Source organism: Mchenga conophoros, linkage group LG13 (assembly GCF_057382185.1).
Source record: "Mchenga conophoros isolate Kocher_MC1m ecotype Shallow Benthic linkage group LG13, M_conophoros_male_GT1.1, whole genome shotgun sequence".
Classification (NCBI taxonomy): Eukaryota; Metazoa; Chordata; class Actinopteri; order Cichliformes; family Cichlidae; genus Mchenga; species Mchenga conophoros.
In genome coordinates this window covers 30,578,573-30,597,485 of record NC_140538.1, presented here as the reverse complement: position 1 = coordinate 30,597,485, position 18,913 = coordinate 30,578,573, and the positions used below count along the sequence as shown (strand labels likewise).

The following is an 18,913-nucleotide window of genomic DNA, read 5'->3' as shown; positions in this document are numbered from 1 at the left end:
GTGGGGGAATGTAAACAGCCGTAATAATCACTGCTGTAAATTCCCTCGGTAGCCAGAATGGCCGGCACTTAATCATCAGGTACTCCAGGTCCGGTGAGCAGAAGGATTTGACCGGGTGCACGTTCGCATAATCACACCAGCTGTTGTTGATCATGAAACACACACCACCGCCTCTGCTTTTCCAGTAAGATCCTGTGACCTGTCCGCGCGATGCACGGAGAACCCCGGTAGTTGTATTGCGGAGTCCGGTACCTTGTCCGATAGCCAGGTTTCTGTGAGGCAGATCACGCAGCATTATGGCACCCCCTCCACTGTGGCACGTATAAAAACATCTCAGGTGGGATCTGCTTGGAAACCATCAGGACCATCAAAGTTTTTTTCTCATCCGAAAATTAAACTTTCTTCCACCTTTCAATGTCCCATGTTTGGAGCTCTCTTGCAACGTCCAAACGGTTAGTTCTGTGGCATTCAAGGAGATGAGGCCTTTGAAGACGTTTTTTGTATTTTAAGCCATTCTGTCTCAGATGCCGTCTGATGGTTATGGGGTTATGGTGCAGTCTGCACCAGTAACGGCCTTAATTTGTGTCTTTACAGACAACCAATTGGATCCTCGGCTCAGTGGCGGTGGAATTTTTTGGGGTCTTCTGCTTGACTTTTTTTGTTCCATAACCCTCAGAATTATTTAAGAAATCCAAAATGACTGTCTTACTGCGTGTCACCTCAGCAGTGATTGCGTGCTGCGTGAGACTCTGCTTATGCAGTTTAGCAACCCGATCATGTTCAAAACGGAAACCTTTTTTTTGCCTTTGCTATCAGAACATCATGACAGTGTGACTACCTGACAGAAAATGACAATGAATCATTTGCACAGATTTTATTTAAAACAGTCTGCTTCAGTTTAAGTGTTGTTGTCAAAAAAATTGCATACTCAAAAAGATGCTTTGTCTCTTGTTAAGATCCAACCATGCAAAATATCTACAATAATAGACACAGAGAAAAACCCAACAATCATATGACCCCCTATGAGCAAACACTTTGGCGACAGTGGGAAGGAAAAACTCCCTTTTAACAGGAAGAAACCTCCGGCAGAACCAGGCTCAGGGAGGGGCGGGGCCGTCTGCTGCGACCGGTTGGGGTGATAGAAGGAAAACAGGATAAAGACATGCTGTGGAAGAGAGACAGAGATTAATAACAAGTACAATTCAATGCAGAGAGGTCTATTAACACATAGTGAGTGAGAAAGGTGACTGGAAAGGAAACACTCAATGCATCATGGGAATCCTCCGACAGCCTACGTCTATTGCAGCATAATTAAGGGAGGATTCAGGGTCACCTGGTCCAGCCCTAACTATATGCTTTAGCATAAAGAATAAGACAATTTTTCAAGTGGTCTTAAACTTTTGATCGGGACTGTATGAATTTAGTGTGGCATTACTCTGACTGCATTCTAAATAATTTTCACAAATAACGATCTGGATGCACATCACTGGAATGCATCCAGCTCTGTAACACAGCCCCTTTCCTGCCAACAGTCAGATAGGTATACAACAGAAAGTGTGGGCACATATTTTAGAACTTCAGATTTGGCTGCCTTTGTGGAGCAAACAATTCAAACTAAAGGATTTCTACTCACATTGTGGAATTCATGCAAAGATAAGCAACATCGCAGAACAATTGTCCCCATTTTGAGACCAATCAGAGACAATCCATGTCTGTCACAGAGCTGTGAGCGAATAGTTATGTGTAAGCGTGTGTGTTTGAGGGCATCCTGCTGGGTTAATCTCTGGTATTCAATGACAAAAGCGTGGACCTGTCACCCACACACTCATACAATGGGAGAATAGGAGCTTTGAGTGACTCACACCTGCAGCTCCACTGAAGGAACATTGTTAAAGCACAACATTAAAAACAGAAAGTGCTGACATCTCATTCATCCCCCAATCACACTCTAAATCCTGCAGACCCCATTTGACAAGCTTGGATCCAAAGCACCTGCACACAATGATACTGATTCAGAGCTCAAAGGTAAATGTTTGTCCAAAACAGTCATTTTTAAACTGTGACTCCACACATCCATTAATATTAGCACTGGATACAACTAGAAAACAACTGTGTTGTAAAACATCATTGCAGATTAACCTAATTAGGTGTATTACTGGTATCTCAATGTACCAGGGTACCAGGGTCACTAATTTTAGTGCAGTCAACAAAAATGCCACCAGACGGATGTCTCTACTGAGCTCAGTGAGCTGTGAATGGGTATGGGTATGGGTTGCTTCTAGAAATTTGCTGCTAAAGCAAGTCCTACTTTAAACTACCATCTTCATTACACATCATCCCTGTTCAGTGACATCATTGAGTTCTCTCACAAGAATCTCCAGGAAAGAGTAGAGATATTCCTAGTTACTGCTATCCTAATTCATGAAATGGAGATTTAAATTTAGGTTAATCAACTAGTGTAACGGTAACCATCATTTAGAGTGCACCTAAATTTTGCAGTGATAGTTTGCTAGTTTACAATAGCGATTATAGGGTTATGGGACAATGGGAAAAGCCGGGGCTTCCCTGGGTAGTTGGCTGCATAATCCAACAGTGAACCAGTGTGGTACACTGATAATTACCATGTTTAACAGGCTAGTATAACAGGTGGCAGTTAGAGAGCCACAGTGGCTTTTATCATCATCAGCTAAGCTGGGGGAGGGTGACATGGAAAAAAAAGTGCTAATGTTCATCTTTTTCATGGTTGATATTGATATATAGATCACAATATAAACCAAATGACTACTTCTGTAAAGCCTAAAGTTTCCCTTTTAACTTTAAAGTCAATTTTGGTTTAAGTATAATTTCTTTTCTATCAGAAGTTGAACAACTGTACAACTTTTAAACACATAACATGGGTATAATAGACTAAAATCCTAATCCTGTATGGTATAAGCTACAAGTGTTACAGAAGAACGCAAACTGGAAAACTAAATTCTTTCATCATTTCTAAAGAAATAAAGAAGCTAAATATATATAAAATAAAAATCAAAAAATACCTCTATACTTAATCTTTTGTGTTTTTTCTACAGAAACAAGCTAAACTTATATTGTTGGGAAACAACTCAACAAAAAAAGAAAAAAAATCTATATATCCTCGGTACATATTCAAGAAATGTAAATGTATGAGGACAAAAACTAAATTGACATATTCACTAAATTGTGGTCTGCACTTGAAGGGCAGCACTGTAATACAGATCAGATGTCCAACTTGTGCGACCACCATTCCAACACAGCAGCGAACACACCTGTTCAGCTGTTTGTGTACAGTCCACGTGTAGCTAGGAAAGAGCTTTCTCACAGAAGTGTTTATGGCGACACCTGGTCACCTATTTAAATTAGCTGCTTTGACTCTCCTTACGGACATCATGCCTTGTCATGGTGTAAAGCGCTTTGGGGTCCTTAGGGACTAGTAAAGCGCTATATAAATACAGGCCATTTACCAGGCCATTTTTACCAAAAACACAAGAGTTGTGTAGCGGTTTACACATTTGCCTAATAAGCAAAATATCCCTGGTTTACTGTGGGGAGGAGACCAAAATCCCATTGGGTTTGTGTCAGGAAGAGCATCTGTGCCAAAACGCGCCAAATCAAACATACAGAGCTACCCGCTGTGGTGACCTTGTGAATAGGGGAAGAAGCAGACAGTACCTTCTTCATCTATCAAATCTGGACTCAGCGTCACAAAAAGCAGCTCCTATAATGAAGTGCTTTATGGCCATCAGACAAAGATCAGAGAACAGAGTGAGGAAGAAAGAAAAAGAAAGGAAGACAGACAAGCATCTGTAATAAAAAAGCAAATGAGAAAAAGAGAGCGAGAAATCCATAAATTGTAGTCTCTAATCAACACTAACAGCCTTTTGACCGTTTCATTCATCTGAGACACACACACACACAACGTTCCTATCAAGTACTCACTTCATTTTACAACAGATTACTGCACAGACAGTGATGTGTATTTTCCTGCAAAGTGAAAAACATTAACACCCTAAAAAGGCTACAAATGTGGATATGCATGGACTCGGTTGTGCACAAGAGCACCTGAAGCTCAGTTCATCCATGTTTAACACAGAAACAGCAAAACGGAGAGGTTAAGCTTTGTGTACCTGAAACGTTTGCCTTTCTGCACACATTTCTATCAGTATATACAGGCAACTTCAAAATTTTTTACTTGAGATAGAAGCCTGTCTGTTAGAAAAATCACAAGTTTCAGTTCATCAAATGACTGTTTAAGACTGTGTGAAGGGTGTTGCTTGTAGTGAGAAACCCACTGAGAATCATCACATAAATCTATACATTCCCTTTAGATCTACCGAGTGTTTCAGTGACTTTTCAGTTACTCTTCTTCTTAGTTTTTATTTTTTCTTTTGACCAGCACTTTCGCTGTTTTAGATTTAGATAATCTGTGATTGAAAATCAGTTTGGTTGGGCTGCATGAAGTGTGCCAGAGCAAACACGGTTGGTTACCTTGTTTCACTGAGAGAAAATGACGCAGACATGGGACGGTGAGGCAGAACAGCAAATAAATAAGTCAGCAAACAGGCGAGCTGTGCTTAAGTAAAGTCTGTGAGCAGGCTTCAGAAGACTGACAATAATACAGGGAAAGAGAGCATGAGTAAGGGTGCTGCACGTCTGGGATGCTAGGAAGGGCAAAAGGGTTAGAGCTACTGGGGGACATACCAAAATGATAGCTGAGTGCCACCAAAATGGAGGGAGGAAGAGGCAAGATGAGAGCGCAGTGGCCACTACATGGAGGGGATGATTGAGAAAGAGTATGGCACAGCAGGAACAAATGGATGGATGGAAAAGGGAGAGAGCTTGTTTGTGCCTGGCTCAGATTTGGGAAGTGCTGCTGCTCTCTGTTCACACAGGCTGACCCAGATGCAGCTGAATTAGACACAGTCCCGTGTGGGTGCGTAGGTCTCTGTGTGTTTACGGATAACAGTGGAGGTGCAATGGCTTGAGGTGGAGAAAAATGAAGGAGTGATACCGCGTTCCAAGCAGATGTCTCACAGAAAATTAAAACTGCGACACATCTCACTGAAAAAACATTAGTAAAAATGTCTGATCAGAATAGTAATTTTCAGAGCTTTTATTCTTGAGCCTGCTTGTGTGTTGATAATATGTCAAGCAACATTTTTCTTTCTAACCTAATTTTGTCCCTTTTTCATTAGACATTACAGTCTGTATGTCTTCATCTACCATCTTTATCCTGGTTTTGCTTGTCTGTGAAAGCATTATTAGTTTATTCGCTCTCTTTTAGCAGTATCTAGTTCTCAAAGAACTCCTGAGAAAACTATACTCTGATAGATGCCTTCATATTTGCATGCTCATAAAACAGTTGATTGGGTGTTAGGTGCGGTAAAAATGCCTGCTAGACCGAAATGCCTTGACAGACCATGTTCTGGGAAGAGAGTACAACCAACTCTGCCAGGACATGTTGCCCTTATGACCTTAGTTTCCAAACTAACCCAGAGCTTGCTTTGTTCAAAGCAAAAAGACAAAAGTTTTACTTGTCAGGACATACTTAAAAAACCCCATTTAGTCCTTGGCCGGTCTCGAAAACACAATGACATATTACAGTGTGTCATTACTTATTTAACAAAAATGAAATAAAAATGCAGGAGCAGTGTTTAAATGATTCAGCAGCTCGTAAAACCACCTTCAGCACCTTAAGCTGAATAGAAAACGTATTCTGTAGGATTTTATACACGTCTCATATCATTGTGGACAAATTTCTTCAATAAAGTGGTGCTTCAGATAACTGAAGTTTGCAGAAATTCAGCTATACAGCAATAAACAACACAATTTTGTTTAGCTTTTTTACCTTTTTCAGCTTTATTTGACAGATACAATGGAGAAAGGACAGGAAAGCGAACCAGTGTTGTGCTAAAGAGTGATTGCCTGCCAAAAACTGATTTCCAATGTTTCCGTGTGTTTTTTTTATATGTAATATCTTTACATATGTTGGTAAATAGACTTCAGTGAACAGGGTTTACAAATCGGTTATACATAAAATATATAAAATTACCAGTGTTTCAAGTATCTTTATAACTCTGTGTTATTGTACTTACATTATAACCAATCCGGTCATTTTTGTCTACTTTAAATATGTTTACAGAACTATTGTTATATTTGTTGCAATATCTACTGTCCTCTTGGCCAGATTACTCTTAAAAAATACATTTTTAATGTCAGCGAGATTTTTTTTTACTGGATAAATAAAGGATATATAAAAGTCACTGCCAAAACCTGACTGTGGCTTCTACCTTCTTGTTGTTTGTGGCTCAAGATGACTTGATGTCATTCATGAGGGATGCATTTGCCATGTTTTACATGTTTCACATATTTTAGAGCAACAAGTTATTTATAGCAGTTTAAATACAAGCAATCAGTTTTTGGCAAATACCGGAAATCACATTCTGCCACAACACCGGCTTTTATGTAACTACATTGTGATTGTCTATAGGAAATACATATCACCTTCTCTATAAAAGTGGGAAGCAGAAGTTTACACCTCTGTAATTGACAGTGACTGGCCCAACACACATGTTGTAATATGTCTCACACTAACGGCCTCAAATGTTAACTTCACACACCCATGGGTATTTACTAGGGGTGCAACGATATTCGTATCAATATTGAACCGTTCGATACAGTGCTTTCGGTTCGGTAGGCATATGTATCGAACAATACAAAATTTTTAATTTATTTTATCAACTTTCCTTCTGATGATGCTGTCTGTGTTGAGCGCTCAGTGGATCTGCGCTCGACAGTGCAGCCTAGGCGGAGTAGTCGACCGCAGATTCACTGAGCGCAGGGCAAGCTAGCGAGACAGAAGTTAAGCTCTCCTTGCAACATGGCAAATTGAACCTCCCCCACTAGCTTTTATTTTGGAAAGAACCATTTCTCTGTAATAAACTCTCTTTTCCAAAGATGAGTGATTTCTCGATCAGATAGATTTATTTGTTTTTATTACTTTGTTGTTTCAGCAACATTAAATTTAAAAACTGTACTTTTGAGTTTAAATATATATTTATAATTTTAATAAATGACAAATTAAAAAGGCATGAACATTTTTTTGTATCGAAAAAATATCGAACCGTGACACCAAAGTATCGAACCGAACCGAACTGTGAATTTTGTGTACCTAGTATTTACCACACACGTCTGCATGTGTGGTAAATATTCTTCCTGTTCTTTATTAATGGCGGACAACTTGATTGGATGAAAATTTCAGCTGGTGTTGACAATAAGCCATCTTAGCCAGCTTCCAGTGGAACAAAAAAATAGTCAGAGTAAGTTAGCGGGAGTTCTGAATTGTCATGGGTTGTCATGTGATACACGGAGAATTCAAATAATTCCAGCAGTTCTTACCGGCAAACTTCCAGGAGACAGACCATCAATTTTTGGTCTTTAACTATTGCAAGGCTCGATTATCTGCCATTGCTTTAAAAAAAAAAAAAAAGGTCCATTGGAGTAAAAGGAGATGACACAACTATTCCATTCAATGGCTCTGGGTGCACTTACCGCCACTGTCACCATTCTTTCAAGGCTAACTAGCTAATTAGTGAACCTGTCACTCAATCATTAAAGGCACTGCCCAGGGAGGAGCAGGAGTCCATTTGTGGGAAATGTCAGAATTTGGCTGTTGGCTCCAGAGACACAAAATGAAAAAAATAACATAGAAGTGCAGAGAAGAACTTTGGAACCTGCCTCAAGAACTAGCATGTTGAAATAGTATGCTGTTAGCATTTTGTGGTCACAGTCGAACAATATCAGTTATGGCAACATTTCATTTTTACAGTAATGTACTCTGAGGGTAATTTGGTTTGATGAGATATAAATTATTAATGTGCACTCAAAATTTTTGAGATGCTGAAAGAGAAAAAGAATCAGTGCTGCTCCAAATTTGCAAAAGGTGCAATGTTTTTGACATCAGAGTTTAAAAAAATACTCAAACTAGATGATTTGTTAGTCAGCTTTTTGTAACCAATTGCAAAACTCTACTTTTTTTTCATTAATTTTTTTCAAACTAATATGATTCATTTTAAAACAATGAAGTAAGCAGTCATAATACACAGAAAAATATTTGACAGTTTGGGCAGAAGTTGTGGTTTGTAAAAAATTAAGAAGAAATACTTCAGAATCTCCTTGATTTCTAGGACAGCTGTCAAACTGTTCCTTTGTTCAAAATGCAAGCTTTCCTTTAGTTATAGCCTACACTCATCAAAGGCTTATTCAACTCACTCAACCTGCAGCCGCTGTTCACCTTTGCAAGTATATCTGTTCCTTAAGTAGTAGTGAGATCATTGCTAAACTAAAGATTTTATTTATATAGCACCAAATCACAACAACAGTTGCCTCAAGGTGCTTTATATTGTAAGGTAGACCCTGCAATAATACATCCACTGAAAAACGCTACAATCACATGACCCCCTATGAGCAAGCACTTTGGCGACAGTGAGAAGGAAAAACTCCCTTTTAACAGGAAGAAACCTCCGGCAGAACCAGGCTCATCGAGGGGCAGCCATCTGCTGCGACCAGTTGGGGTGAGAGAAGGACGACAGTCAAAGTGGTTTGCAAGTGGGCAAAGCATGATGAAAGCATGATAAATAGTGGGTCAATAAGTTTAATAAGTTTTAGAAGTCCTCTGTTTGCTTCCAGAAATGAAATCAATACATCAAATTATACTCCGTGAGAAACAGAAAAGCAACTTCATCAAAGACAGAGAATTTACTGAGTACATCGCTGCAGTGAGGAAAAGTCGTGTGAAAGGAAGGCTAGCTGGTTATGCAGTCTCTGAGAGTAAGGAACATCTTTAAACCACTTCTCAGGAAGGGGAACGATAAAAAAACATTAAAAAACTTAAAAAGCGAAACATTTCTGACATGACAAGGAGCTAGACCATTGTTAACCCAGCAGGATTTGACAGAGATTATCAGCTACTGTGCTGTATTGAAATATATTGGGAAAAAAAACCAAAAAACAAAACAGACGGATGACAGATGCAACTCCTCCTGGACCCAAACATTAGGAAATTCTTTAAACGTGTTTGTTTTTATTATTCATTTTTTTGGACATACTCCCGAAGGTTGAATGCAGCACCCGGGTTCGATTCTTTCTCTCCCTGCTCCCTGTCTTCCTGCCTCTCTTCACTGTGCTGTCTAGTAGAAAGTTGAAAAAAAAACTTTCAATAAATCTCACTTAACAAAAAAACATAGCAAAGCTTTATTAGTATGGGATCAGAACAATGCCACCTTGAAATGAAACTGAAAAAAATATTGAAACTGAAAAAAATATATTGTAACTGAAATAAATGTACTGAAAAGTCTTGTATTGAAAGTGAAAGTGGAGTACCTCTGTCTCTCGCTAGCAAAGTTGACCCAGACAACAAAGTAAAGCTAGCTTTCGGCTACAAGTCCGACACGGAACCCGACGTATTAGCCAGAGGTCCCTTTACTACGGTTCAGAGCCGCGGAGATGTTTTATATACACGCGGAATACGAGATTGCGGCAAAAAGTGCAGCCTTACCTAATGTCCACCCTACTGTTACTCATTTATATTAAGATTTTAAAATATAGTTGGTTTTGGTATGGCGAGTAGCCTTCAGTAATAGTAATAAATCACACAGCAATAGTACATTAATGTAGCTGTGAAGTATTCAGAATACGTTACATCTGTAATGTGTAGTGGAAAACATTTTTAAAGGTAACCTTCCCAACACTGTCAACAGGTTAGCACAAAGTGTTCAGCAACCTAATACCACAGTGCAGCAAAAGCAGTGAGTTAAATATATATTGAGCTCTCTGGTTACTCTGGTATGATAAATAACACACTATTGACAAAATAACAGTGAAAGAATTCCAGATCACAAGTTTTTAGTTCAACATACAAGTAACAACCTTTGCCTTTCATCAGGTTTTATTTAATTGTGTCAGAGAAAACATCATGTGCTCTTCATGTAGCTGAGTACATTCAGTGTTTAAAACAGAAGTCGTACAGGTCTGAGATCAGCAGTTTTCTGCAACACTAAACTTAAGTACTGTTAATGCTGATGTATAGTGACACAGTTACAGGGGTGATTAATCCTTTTGACTTTTTGTCTTTAAATTTATCAATAAAACAGCTGCAGATTTCACTGACAGCACATGTGGTACTTTAACCTTTGTACTGATTTCATCAGTTAATTTTGGAGTTACTACAAAGAGTGAAGATATACGATGATCTGTCTGCTGTCACTGGGTGGTGCTGAGGTCTGAATCTGAGGACAGCTCCTGTAATCACAAAGAGAACCATCACAAACTGAAATATAAAGTTTATCTCTCAAATCTGAAATAGAGCTGATCCACTCTGTCCTCACACACTCGTGATCTGAAGTTCTTCTCTTACATTTTTTCAGTCCTACAGTAGCTGACAGCTGACACATGAACAGTTTATTTCAAAAACAAAAAGGCCTTATATACTAACACATTTTCCAATATAATGTTTGGCACTTTGTAAATGGACATTGCAAAGATGAGATGATGGAGCAGGTTTCAGTCCTGGTTCAGTCTGCTGCTGCAGAAAATTAAACATTTTAACTTAAGCTGCCAAGCGTAAGTAGTTGGTTTCAGTACATAAATATCGGGCTTTGCTATTTAATCCGTAGCTACTGACTAATGAGGGGTTACTGAAGTGCCAGCTTTTTAAAAGTTGGCTTTAATGTCCTTCCACATGTGGAAAGCGACAGAAAACATGCTGCTGTTTGCACATATTTAATAATCAGCTCTGCACAGGAGCTGAAGCAGAGTCCAGCCTGTTGCTCTTACAGTATAATACTCATAATAAAAGTACAGTAACCGTGGTTAGTGACTGAGCAGCCCGGTGCGTTTCTCTTGATTTCTTTAGTCAGGGTAAATTCATTCACCTGCACGGGTTAGCTAAACGAACTTTACAAAACAAGTTTCCCCGACAGTCGAGTGCTCATCTTAGGTAGCTAGCTAAGGACCTTAGTTACGGATTAGCTTACAAACACATTTAACTTACCGAAAATATTGCGGCAGGGCCTCAGGTCCTCCTGTCTGGTAGTCCAATTTACTGAAGAACACCTCAGGCTGTCACTTTGAAACAGTCGGTAATGTAAACCTCTCAGCATCTGCCATTCCCAAACAGACACATGCAAGTTTGTCCGTGACCGCAGCCGCGTCGTCCATGTTTTCTACAGTCATTGGTCAGCACTATAATATATCCAAATACATGCGGGTCGGAATCCCCGCCCCTCAAGCGCCCCTGGACGCCACAACAGTGCCAGCAGAGTGAAACTGAAAAAATGGATTGAAACTGGAAAAAAAAATTGTAAGCAAAAAAAAAAAAAAATTTACAGTTTCAATTAATTATTTTTCACTATCAATTTTATTTTCACTTTCAATACAAGATTTTTCAGTACATTTATTTCAGTTACAATATTTTTTTCAGTTTCATTTCAAGATGGCATCGTTCTGATCCCATATATTTACACTTTGATGGAACGCACTGCAGTTCACACATGCGTAAAAACACATGCTGTTATTTCTGACTTGTCACGACATCGTTGTCCTTTCAGATATCAACAGTTAACTTGACGTAAGAATAAAGCAGAATTATTCTTCCTCTGACCCGCTGCTAAAGCTCTCTGGGCTGCTGCACTCAAATCTGCTTTGACTAAAATGCGTAAAAGCTGAATGCATTATTACTTTTTAAGAAAAAGCCCCACACTGCTCGTATTGAGTGCAAAGAGAAAGAGTGGTCACATAACAATGAAAAATAAGAGAGCCTGCTTTGCCTTCAATCCTGACCTCGCTCCATCCCCTCCCTTCATATCCTCACACTTGCTCTCTGCCTCATGACCACATTTACTCCCATCCTCACTTCACCCGCCTCAACATGGACAACCCCAGCCTACTCCCACCTCTCTCTCCTGTCACCTCACCTCATCTTTTCTCTCCTTCCGCCTCCATTCCCCCAACCTTCTTCATCTCACTTTCTCCTCCTCCTCCTTCCATCAATGCCACTGCTGTCCTCACTTGCTCTCGCTGTTCAAATCACCGCACCCCCTTCCGTCCCTGTTCGCTCCACTTCTGTCTCTTTTCCTTTTTGTCTAATTTTGCTCAGAGTCCTGAGGCTTTGTCAATTCAATTCAATTCAGTTTTATTTATATAGCGCCAATTCACAACAACAGTTGCTTCAAGGCACTTTATATTGTAAGATAAAGACCCGACATTATATGTCAGCACAAAGTGCTCCGTCTCTGTTCCTCAGCTATCGTGCAGAAAGAAGGGGACCCGCCAACCCGAGCTTTACGTTATGTAGTGAGATCATCTAGACACTAATGCTGGATACCAGATACGGCAAGCAGCCATTAGAGGCTTCTCTATAGCATGAGCACTTGTCTGGCTGATACATCTTTTAGCTTTGTCACACATTATGAGGAGATGGTAGTGATATAAAGTAATATATTTAAACCTGTAGATAATGAATGCTTCATTATGTGTGCACTTGTAAATGTTATCCCATAGTGCTTTTATCCTGGATAAGCATGGCTTCTATACCTTGTGATTTCAGGGGTCCGATGCAGACAGATGGATGGATGAGGTTAAAAGAAATAAAGGACAGGCAGAGAACGAGCAGAGATGAGGTGCGTGCACATCCATGTCCCAGTGGAACACACACACACGCACCTTAACCACATGTTTGTGTGCATAAACCCAATGGGGTATGATCACAAACGTAAGAGCAAGTCCTGGTCTCCCAGGTGGGAATCCACGTAGGAACAATGAGCACATAGCTCCATGAGAGGAAGTGAAACAGAGAGTTCGGCTCAGTAACGACACATTAATGCTGAAGCAAGTAAACAAAGATGTTGGAATTAGAGGTCGTCAGCTGATACTGGGCCTCGTAAGACCAACTCCTGTAAAAGGATTTACTCTAATCTTGATTTATTTCAACACGCCATTTTTCCTACTAATGTGCCCACCATGTGTCTGTCTGTTTACGAAGCACTCTCCTCTGCCAACACTGCAGAGACGAGGAGGTGCAAAACAACGTAAATTTAATGATGATCTCAATTAACTGTGCAGCACAATTAATTGAATTTTAATCTCAGTCACTTTTGGCATCCCACAATTAAATAAACACGATCAAAAGCACATTTTAGCACACAGTGGAAACGTCTGACTGAGTCTGACTACACTATATTAATAGATAAATACAAAATAAACAACGCTGAAACTAAACGTCTGGCACAGCAGAATGTAAAGGGCTTGTCACTTGAAGGGAATCAACTTAGGTTTTGGAAAATACGAATGACGTTAACCAACCAATAATATGCAGAGTGCTGCAGAACTTACTCAACTGCCAGAAAACCAGTGTAACAACTGCATGAATGCCAAGAAAAATAAAGCAGTGGTTGCTAACGGGAAGCATCTGACGTGGAATCAGCCTGTAACGCAGGTCAGTGTTGCAACTGAAATGGGCTGGTTCTGGTTCCTCCATAGCACTTTTCTACTCAAGCACTCAAAGCGAACATGCCTCATTCACCCATCCACACACAGATTCTATCTAGAATTCACAGATGAACCCATCAGGGTTTAGTATCTGGCCCAAGGATATTTGGCATGCAGATTGGGGGAGCCAGGGAACCACCAACCTTCCGATTAGTAGGGGACACGCTCTGCCTCCTGAGCTACAGCCACCCCCTGGATACCAGTGTCAGTGTGATGTTTATATGGCAGTGCAATAAAAACTACTTGTCACACAAATAAATGAAGAAGCATGACAAATAACTTTTATCTCAATATTAATACTGTACAATATAAAGCGCCTTGAGGCAACTTTTGTTTTGATTTGGCGCTATATGAATAAAATTGAATTGAATTAAAATAACTGCAACATTCATTTTGGACGCAGTCATGCAGCCATAGTCATGGGGACTGGCGGGAGTCAGCGTGATCGTCAACAGTTTGCCAATCAATGCATTTTTAACTTGTATTCTTGTATTACTGCATTAAATCAATATTACCTTATTATAACAACATCTCTGCATTTAACAGAGAAGTTTGACTTTGATCTTTGTGTGTGTGTGCATGAAAGAACCAGGTGAATGTTTTGACTTAATACCACTTCAGCCTTTTCAGCTCGTATCTGTCCATCTGTGGCCTCTAATTACAGCTGCCTCAATCATTCATCACTGCATGTACACGAGGTTCTCCCACTATCACAGGCTCCCGTCCTTCTCATCACGATGGAAACTCCCAGTGTGTCTCTCTCCATGAGCAACAGCACTGGCGAGAGAGCTCTGTTGTGTGTACAGCTACATTGCATGCATTATGGAGGGTGGAAACCTTAATGAGGGCACAGTGAGGGTATCCTGTTGTCCAACAGGATAATCGGACAATTGGACCATGGAGAAGTTCACCCAGCTCAACAATGTTGCGGCAGCTCTGACTCAAAAAGCTGAAATTCAAAGTTGGATCCCTGCATTTGAGAGACTTGCCAAGCTCCCTGCACATTGATAAAAGCTTATTTTTTACAAGTCATTTAAACACTTATCGGTCTGACTGAAAGTAAACTCAGACATTGACCACATCATTTTTCTGAAGCTGTCCTAGGAAGTTGCAGGGCTGACCTAATCACTCTGCATATCCGTCCAAGTATGCTTGAAATGCCAGTTTTCAATCAATTTAAGAGAATCTGTGGGGCTCGACTATTTTCTCCTACTAAGAACATTCTTTTGAGCACTAGCAGGTTTCTCAAGAGATCCTGTTCTGTTGTTTGACTCATGAATATGGATGCACTCGTCCAATCCTTTTAGTTCCAACACCAAGACAGAAGTCTGAATTTTTGGACAAAAATGAGCCCAAATGCATCAATGAGGCCCAAAACGTTTCCATGAACAAACACGTGTTCATAGCAAGTAAATGATTGTTCCACTGAAATGAAATGGTTAGAAACTCTTTGATGAGGTAAAGTGATGATTAAAATTGATCAGTCTAAAGTTGGGACTGGGAGCTTCAATGATTTTAAATGTATTATATTTGGGTGAGTGGGAGGTTAACAAGAAGTTATTGATGCAATTATTTGCTCTTTAAACTCTAAATAATGTGATATGTCTCTCTGATATTTTACTTCAATGTATCAGTCTTGCTATCTGCAATCTGCATACGGACACACATCATTTCTACATGTGACAAAGCACGTATGAACTTAAGGTCACGAAGAAGATGTGAGTTTGTTCTGTTAGAGAAGCCGAAACTGAGAAAGCAAAACAGATGTTTCAACCAAAGAAAGTCAAATAACAGTGTCTGCAGAGGAAGCCAGTGTACACAGTACATTTCTAGTACCACTTGTGGATAAGATCCAGTCTATTTACTGTACTTCAACCAGCCATGCTCAAAGTTGATCCAGCAATGATACATCTTTTTCCGAAGCATTGCCTAGGCTGTAGGTGTGTGACAATGCTGACTCCATCCATCCATCCATCCATTGTCTTCCACTTATCATGGACTGGAGGGGCGCTGGAGCCTATCCAAGCTGCCACAGCGCACGAGGTAGAGTACACCCTGGACAGGTCGTCAGTCTGCCCCAGAGCTAACACGGTAAACTTGTAAATAACTCATGAAAGAATAAAGTTACGTTGAAACCAAGCACACCATTGTTTTTCTTGTGACATTACCAATAAGTTTGATGTGTTACATGGCCCTCTTCCTATTGAAAAAACAAAAGTTGCATCCAAGATGGCCGACTTCTAAATGGCCACCATGGTCACCCCCCATCTTGAGGAGTTTGCCCCCTCACATATACTAATGTGCCACAAACAGGACTTTAATATCACCAACCATTCCCATTTTATTTGGCGTATCCATATAAATGGCCCACCCTGTATTCACACTCACATGCACGCCTAGAGCCAATTTAGAATCGCCAGTTAACCTAACGCCACAAACTGCATGTCTTTGGGCTGGAGCAGCCCGACTGGGTATTCTCCACATATTCTGGCTCCTTCTCATAGCCATTCTTGAGTGTTGATCCAATACTGGTGTTAAATTAATAAGCTGCAATCGTCACTGTAAGGAAGAGACTGTAAATTGTTCTCCATACGTGAGGAAACATCAGGTTTTATACCTTTGTATAACAAAATTAAACAAACAAGTAAATCCAAGAATATAAAAGCCCAGAACTGTTGGTATTTATGAGTGAAAGATTAAATGTCAGTGGCCCCATAATAAATACAACGGAAATTCTGCAAACTACTATCATTCATAGTCTTTTTGCTTGTTTCTCCCTTCCCAAGTGTAATATGTGGAGCTCAAAGAATTGAGGTTACCATGAGTATGACAGAAGCTTCTCAGCATGTCACACCAAACCGTTCTCCTACCTTCTATTGTAGATACCGTCTCTCTGACCTAATGAGGGTCAAAGTGTCATACGTGTTTTTTCCCTTTCACCACATTTAAGTCACATAAACTTGCTGTAGAGCTTGAAATGCCTCCAAGCTGAACATTTTCCTCTGTGCGATGTTAACTGTGCAGATCTACATCTGATCCAAATGTCCGACGACTGCATCCATAGCCCCACACTAGAAAGAATCCCGCAACGTCACCGATCAGTAAACTGCATGCTGATTTCTTTTATTCAATTAGCGAGCTGAGTATGAAAAATGCTCTCTTTGAAGTTCACAGCCCGTGAAAAGCATCAGTAACCATTTTTTAAAAATTCTATATTACTGACTGCTTTTGAATGAACTCCTCAGTTTCTCGACTGATCCTTTCAGAACAACATTTTACTTACTTTCATGATATGTGTTTATGCTGATGCTTACTGTTCTGTGGCTTCAGCAGTGGATGTAAAATAACCATACCTAAGAACACAGCCACTCCTTCATCAATTAAGACTTTAAGACTGACAATCAAGACTAAAAAAATGTTATAACTTAAAAAATATCCCCACTGATGATGAATTCTTGCGGTCCATAATTACATACTTTGGACATCTGGCATTTTGCTAATGCTTCTGTAATGATTTCACATTCTCCCCATAGAAGCTTCGGCTCACACACACACACAGACACACACACAAAAGATCAGACTTTTCAGTTGCCAATTTACTGAAAAATTACCACTGGTAAGCCTTTGCTCAAAGGCAATGCATTGTAAGATTAAAAAGCAACAAGTCTGGAGCGCTTGAAGAGCTATACAAGAAGATACAAGGAGCGATGTGTTAAGTTTAAATCCTCAGGATGTCACCAACCGGTCTGCCTCACTCCCAGCACTTGCCAGGCAGGTGACATGGACATAAACAAGACCTTATGGGAAAAAGACACTGGGGCAGCGCAGAACTAAATACAGACACTCTTCAAAAGGTAGGACTGATTATGACAGCAGATCCTTCAGAGGCCGGTCTAATGAGCATCCCACTCAGCTGCCATAAGCTTGTGAAGTGTACCGTTTAATTTATATTAGAGAACGTCAGCCTCAAGCTCGTCAGCAACGATCATTCATCAGTATCATCAGAGTTCAGAGTGCCGGGTACATCAGCACCTCGGCCTATCAGCTGCAGCCACAGGGCTGTAGGAGGAGGAAAGTGGATTTCTGTAAAGCAATTCAGGCAACACAGTCACAGCTTCCATTTCCAGGGCATTATTAGTTACAGATGCTGAACATGAAGGCATGCTGTTGTTATTTCGTTATTTACGTGACTGTACATGTGAGCTGATACAGTGCCCCAATCCAGCCTGATCTGTCTGCAGACATCCTCACGCTTTCTGCGGTGTATTTTTGGTGTTGAGCGCACACACGCGAGGCATTATATCAGCCTAAACGTTTACAGTGCTTACTTTAAGATTTGACATTTAATATTTTGCTATATTAGATCTCATGTTAATATACTCTAACTGTCCTGTTTGCGGGTTTTTTACTCTAAATGTTCCCAAAACTGGCTTCACTGTAGCGTCCTTAAAGGTTATTGTCACATTTAAGGAAACAATACGTACCAATGTTCTGTTTCTATGTTTCTCTTCCTCCGAGCAGCCTGTTGTTCCTGCTTGTGGAAAAACTCCGCATGAACGTTGTCTTTTCTCAAAAAACAAGCACTCAAACTAGAAGGAAACAGAGCTTTAAAGTGCCCCTCACCTGCTTTCTGTGCCACAGTCTTGAGCCCAACGACAACCCCCAGAAGTACCCCCGCAAAGCACATCTGGACGACGAACAACTCCTTTCGCTTTCTTCGCCTGGCTTTGCTCCTCCGCCGGTTCAGCATCATTCCTCCTCCTCCGACTGTCTCCGGCATCGCTTCAACCACCACACGGGCCATGGCGCTCTTCTCTCACGAGCGTTCCGGCGGTACCCCCGGTGGTGGTGCAGAGGTACGAGAACCTGAGGCGAGGAGGCAGAGGCACACAAGCTTACTGTACGGGTACTGAAGTTACTCGACGGGAGGAGATACGACTGGCTTTTGGATGGCTTCGTAAAGTTCACCAGACTGTGAAGGAATTACACATCCGGTTTCAAGCTTCAAAATAAAACTTATGGTTCTATTTTAGTTAGGTAGCAAAATATTTCCCTAGATAGGATCAAGTCAAGTCATCTTTATTTATATAGCACATTTAAAAGACATCACGTGTCGGCCAAAGTGCTGAACAGAGGGATAATATAATAAAAAGAATTAAAATAGATAATATGAAAACATTATAGAAAACATTGTGAGACATCCATATATTTTTGTAAAATAAAAATATGTGTACATGCAAATATGCACATACAAATACAAAAATGTACACATTCACACACAAGCACACATGTATAAGTATACACATGCAAACATCATCCAATGAGATAAAAGACCAGAATAGCTAAAACA

General features: G+C 40.3%; 1 protein-coding gene across 1 annotated transcript in view; it reads right to left on the bottom strand.

Moving 5' to 3' along the window:
- slc24a3 (solute carrier family 24 member 3) overlaps positions 1 to 18,539 on the bottom strand; it is a 125,637-nt gene extending 107,098 nt beyond the window's left edge. Inside the window, exon 1 of the mRNA XM_085297682.1 lies at positions 18,187 to 18,539. Within this exon, the coding sequence (XP_085153808.1) occupies positions 18,187 to 18,367 (181 nt within the window). The 5' untranslated portion in view covers positions 18,368 to 18,539. The remainder of the gene's footprint in view (positions 1 to 18,186) is intronic.
- Between the last annotated feature and the right edge of the window lie 374 nt (positions 18,540 to 18,913).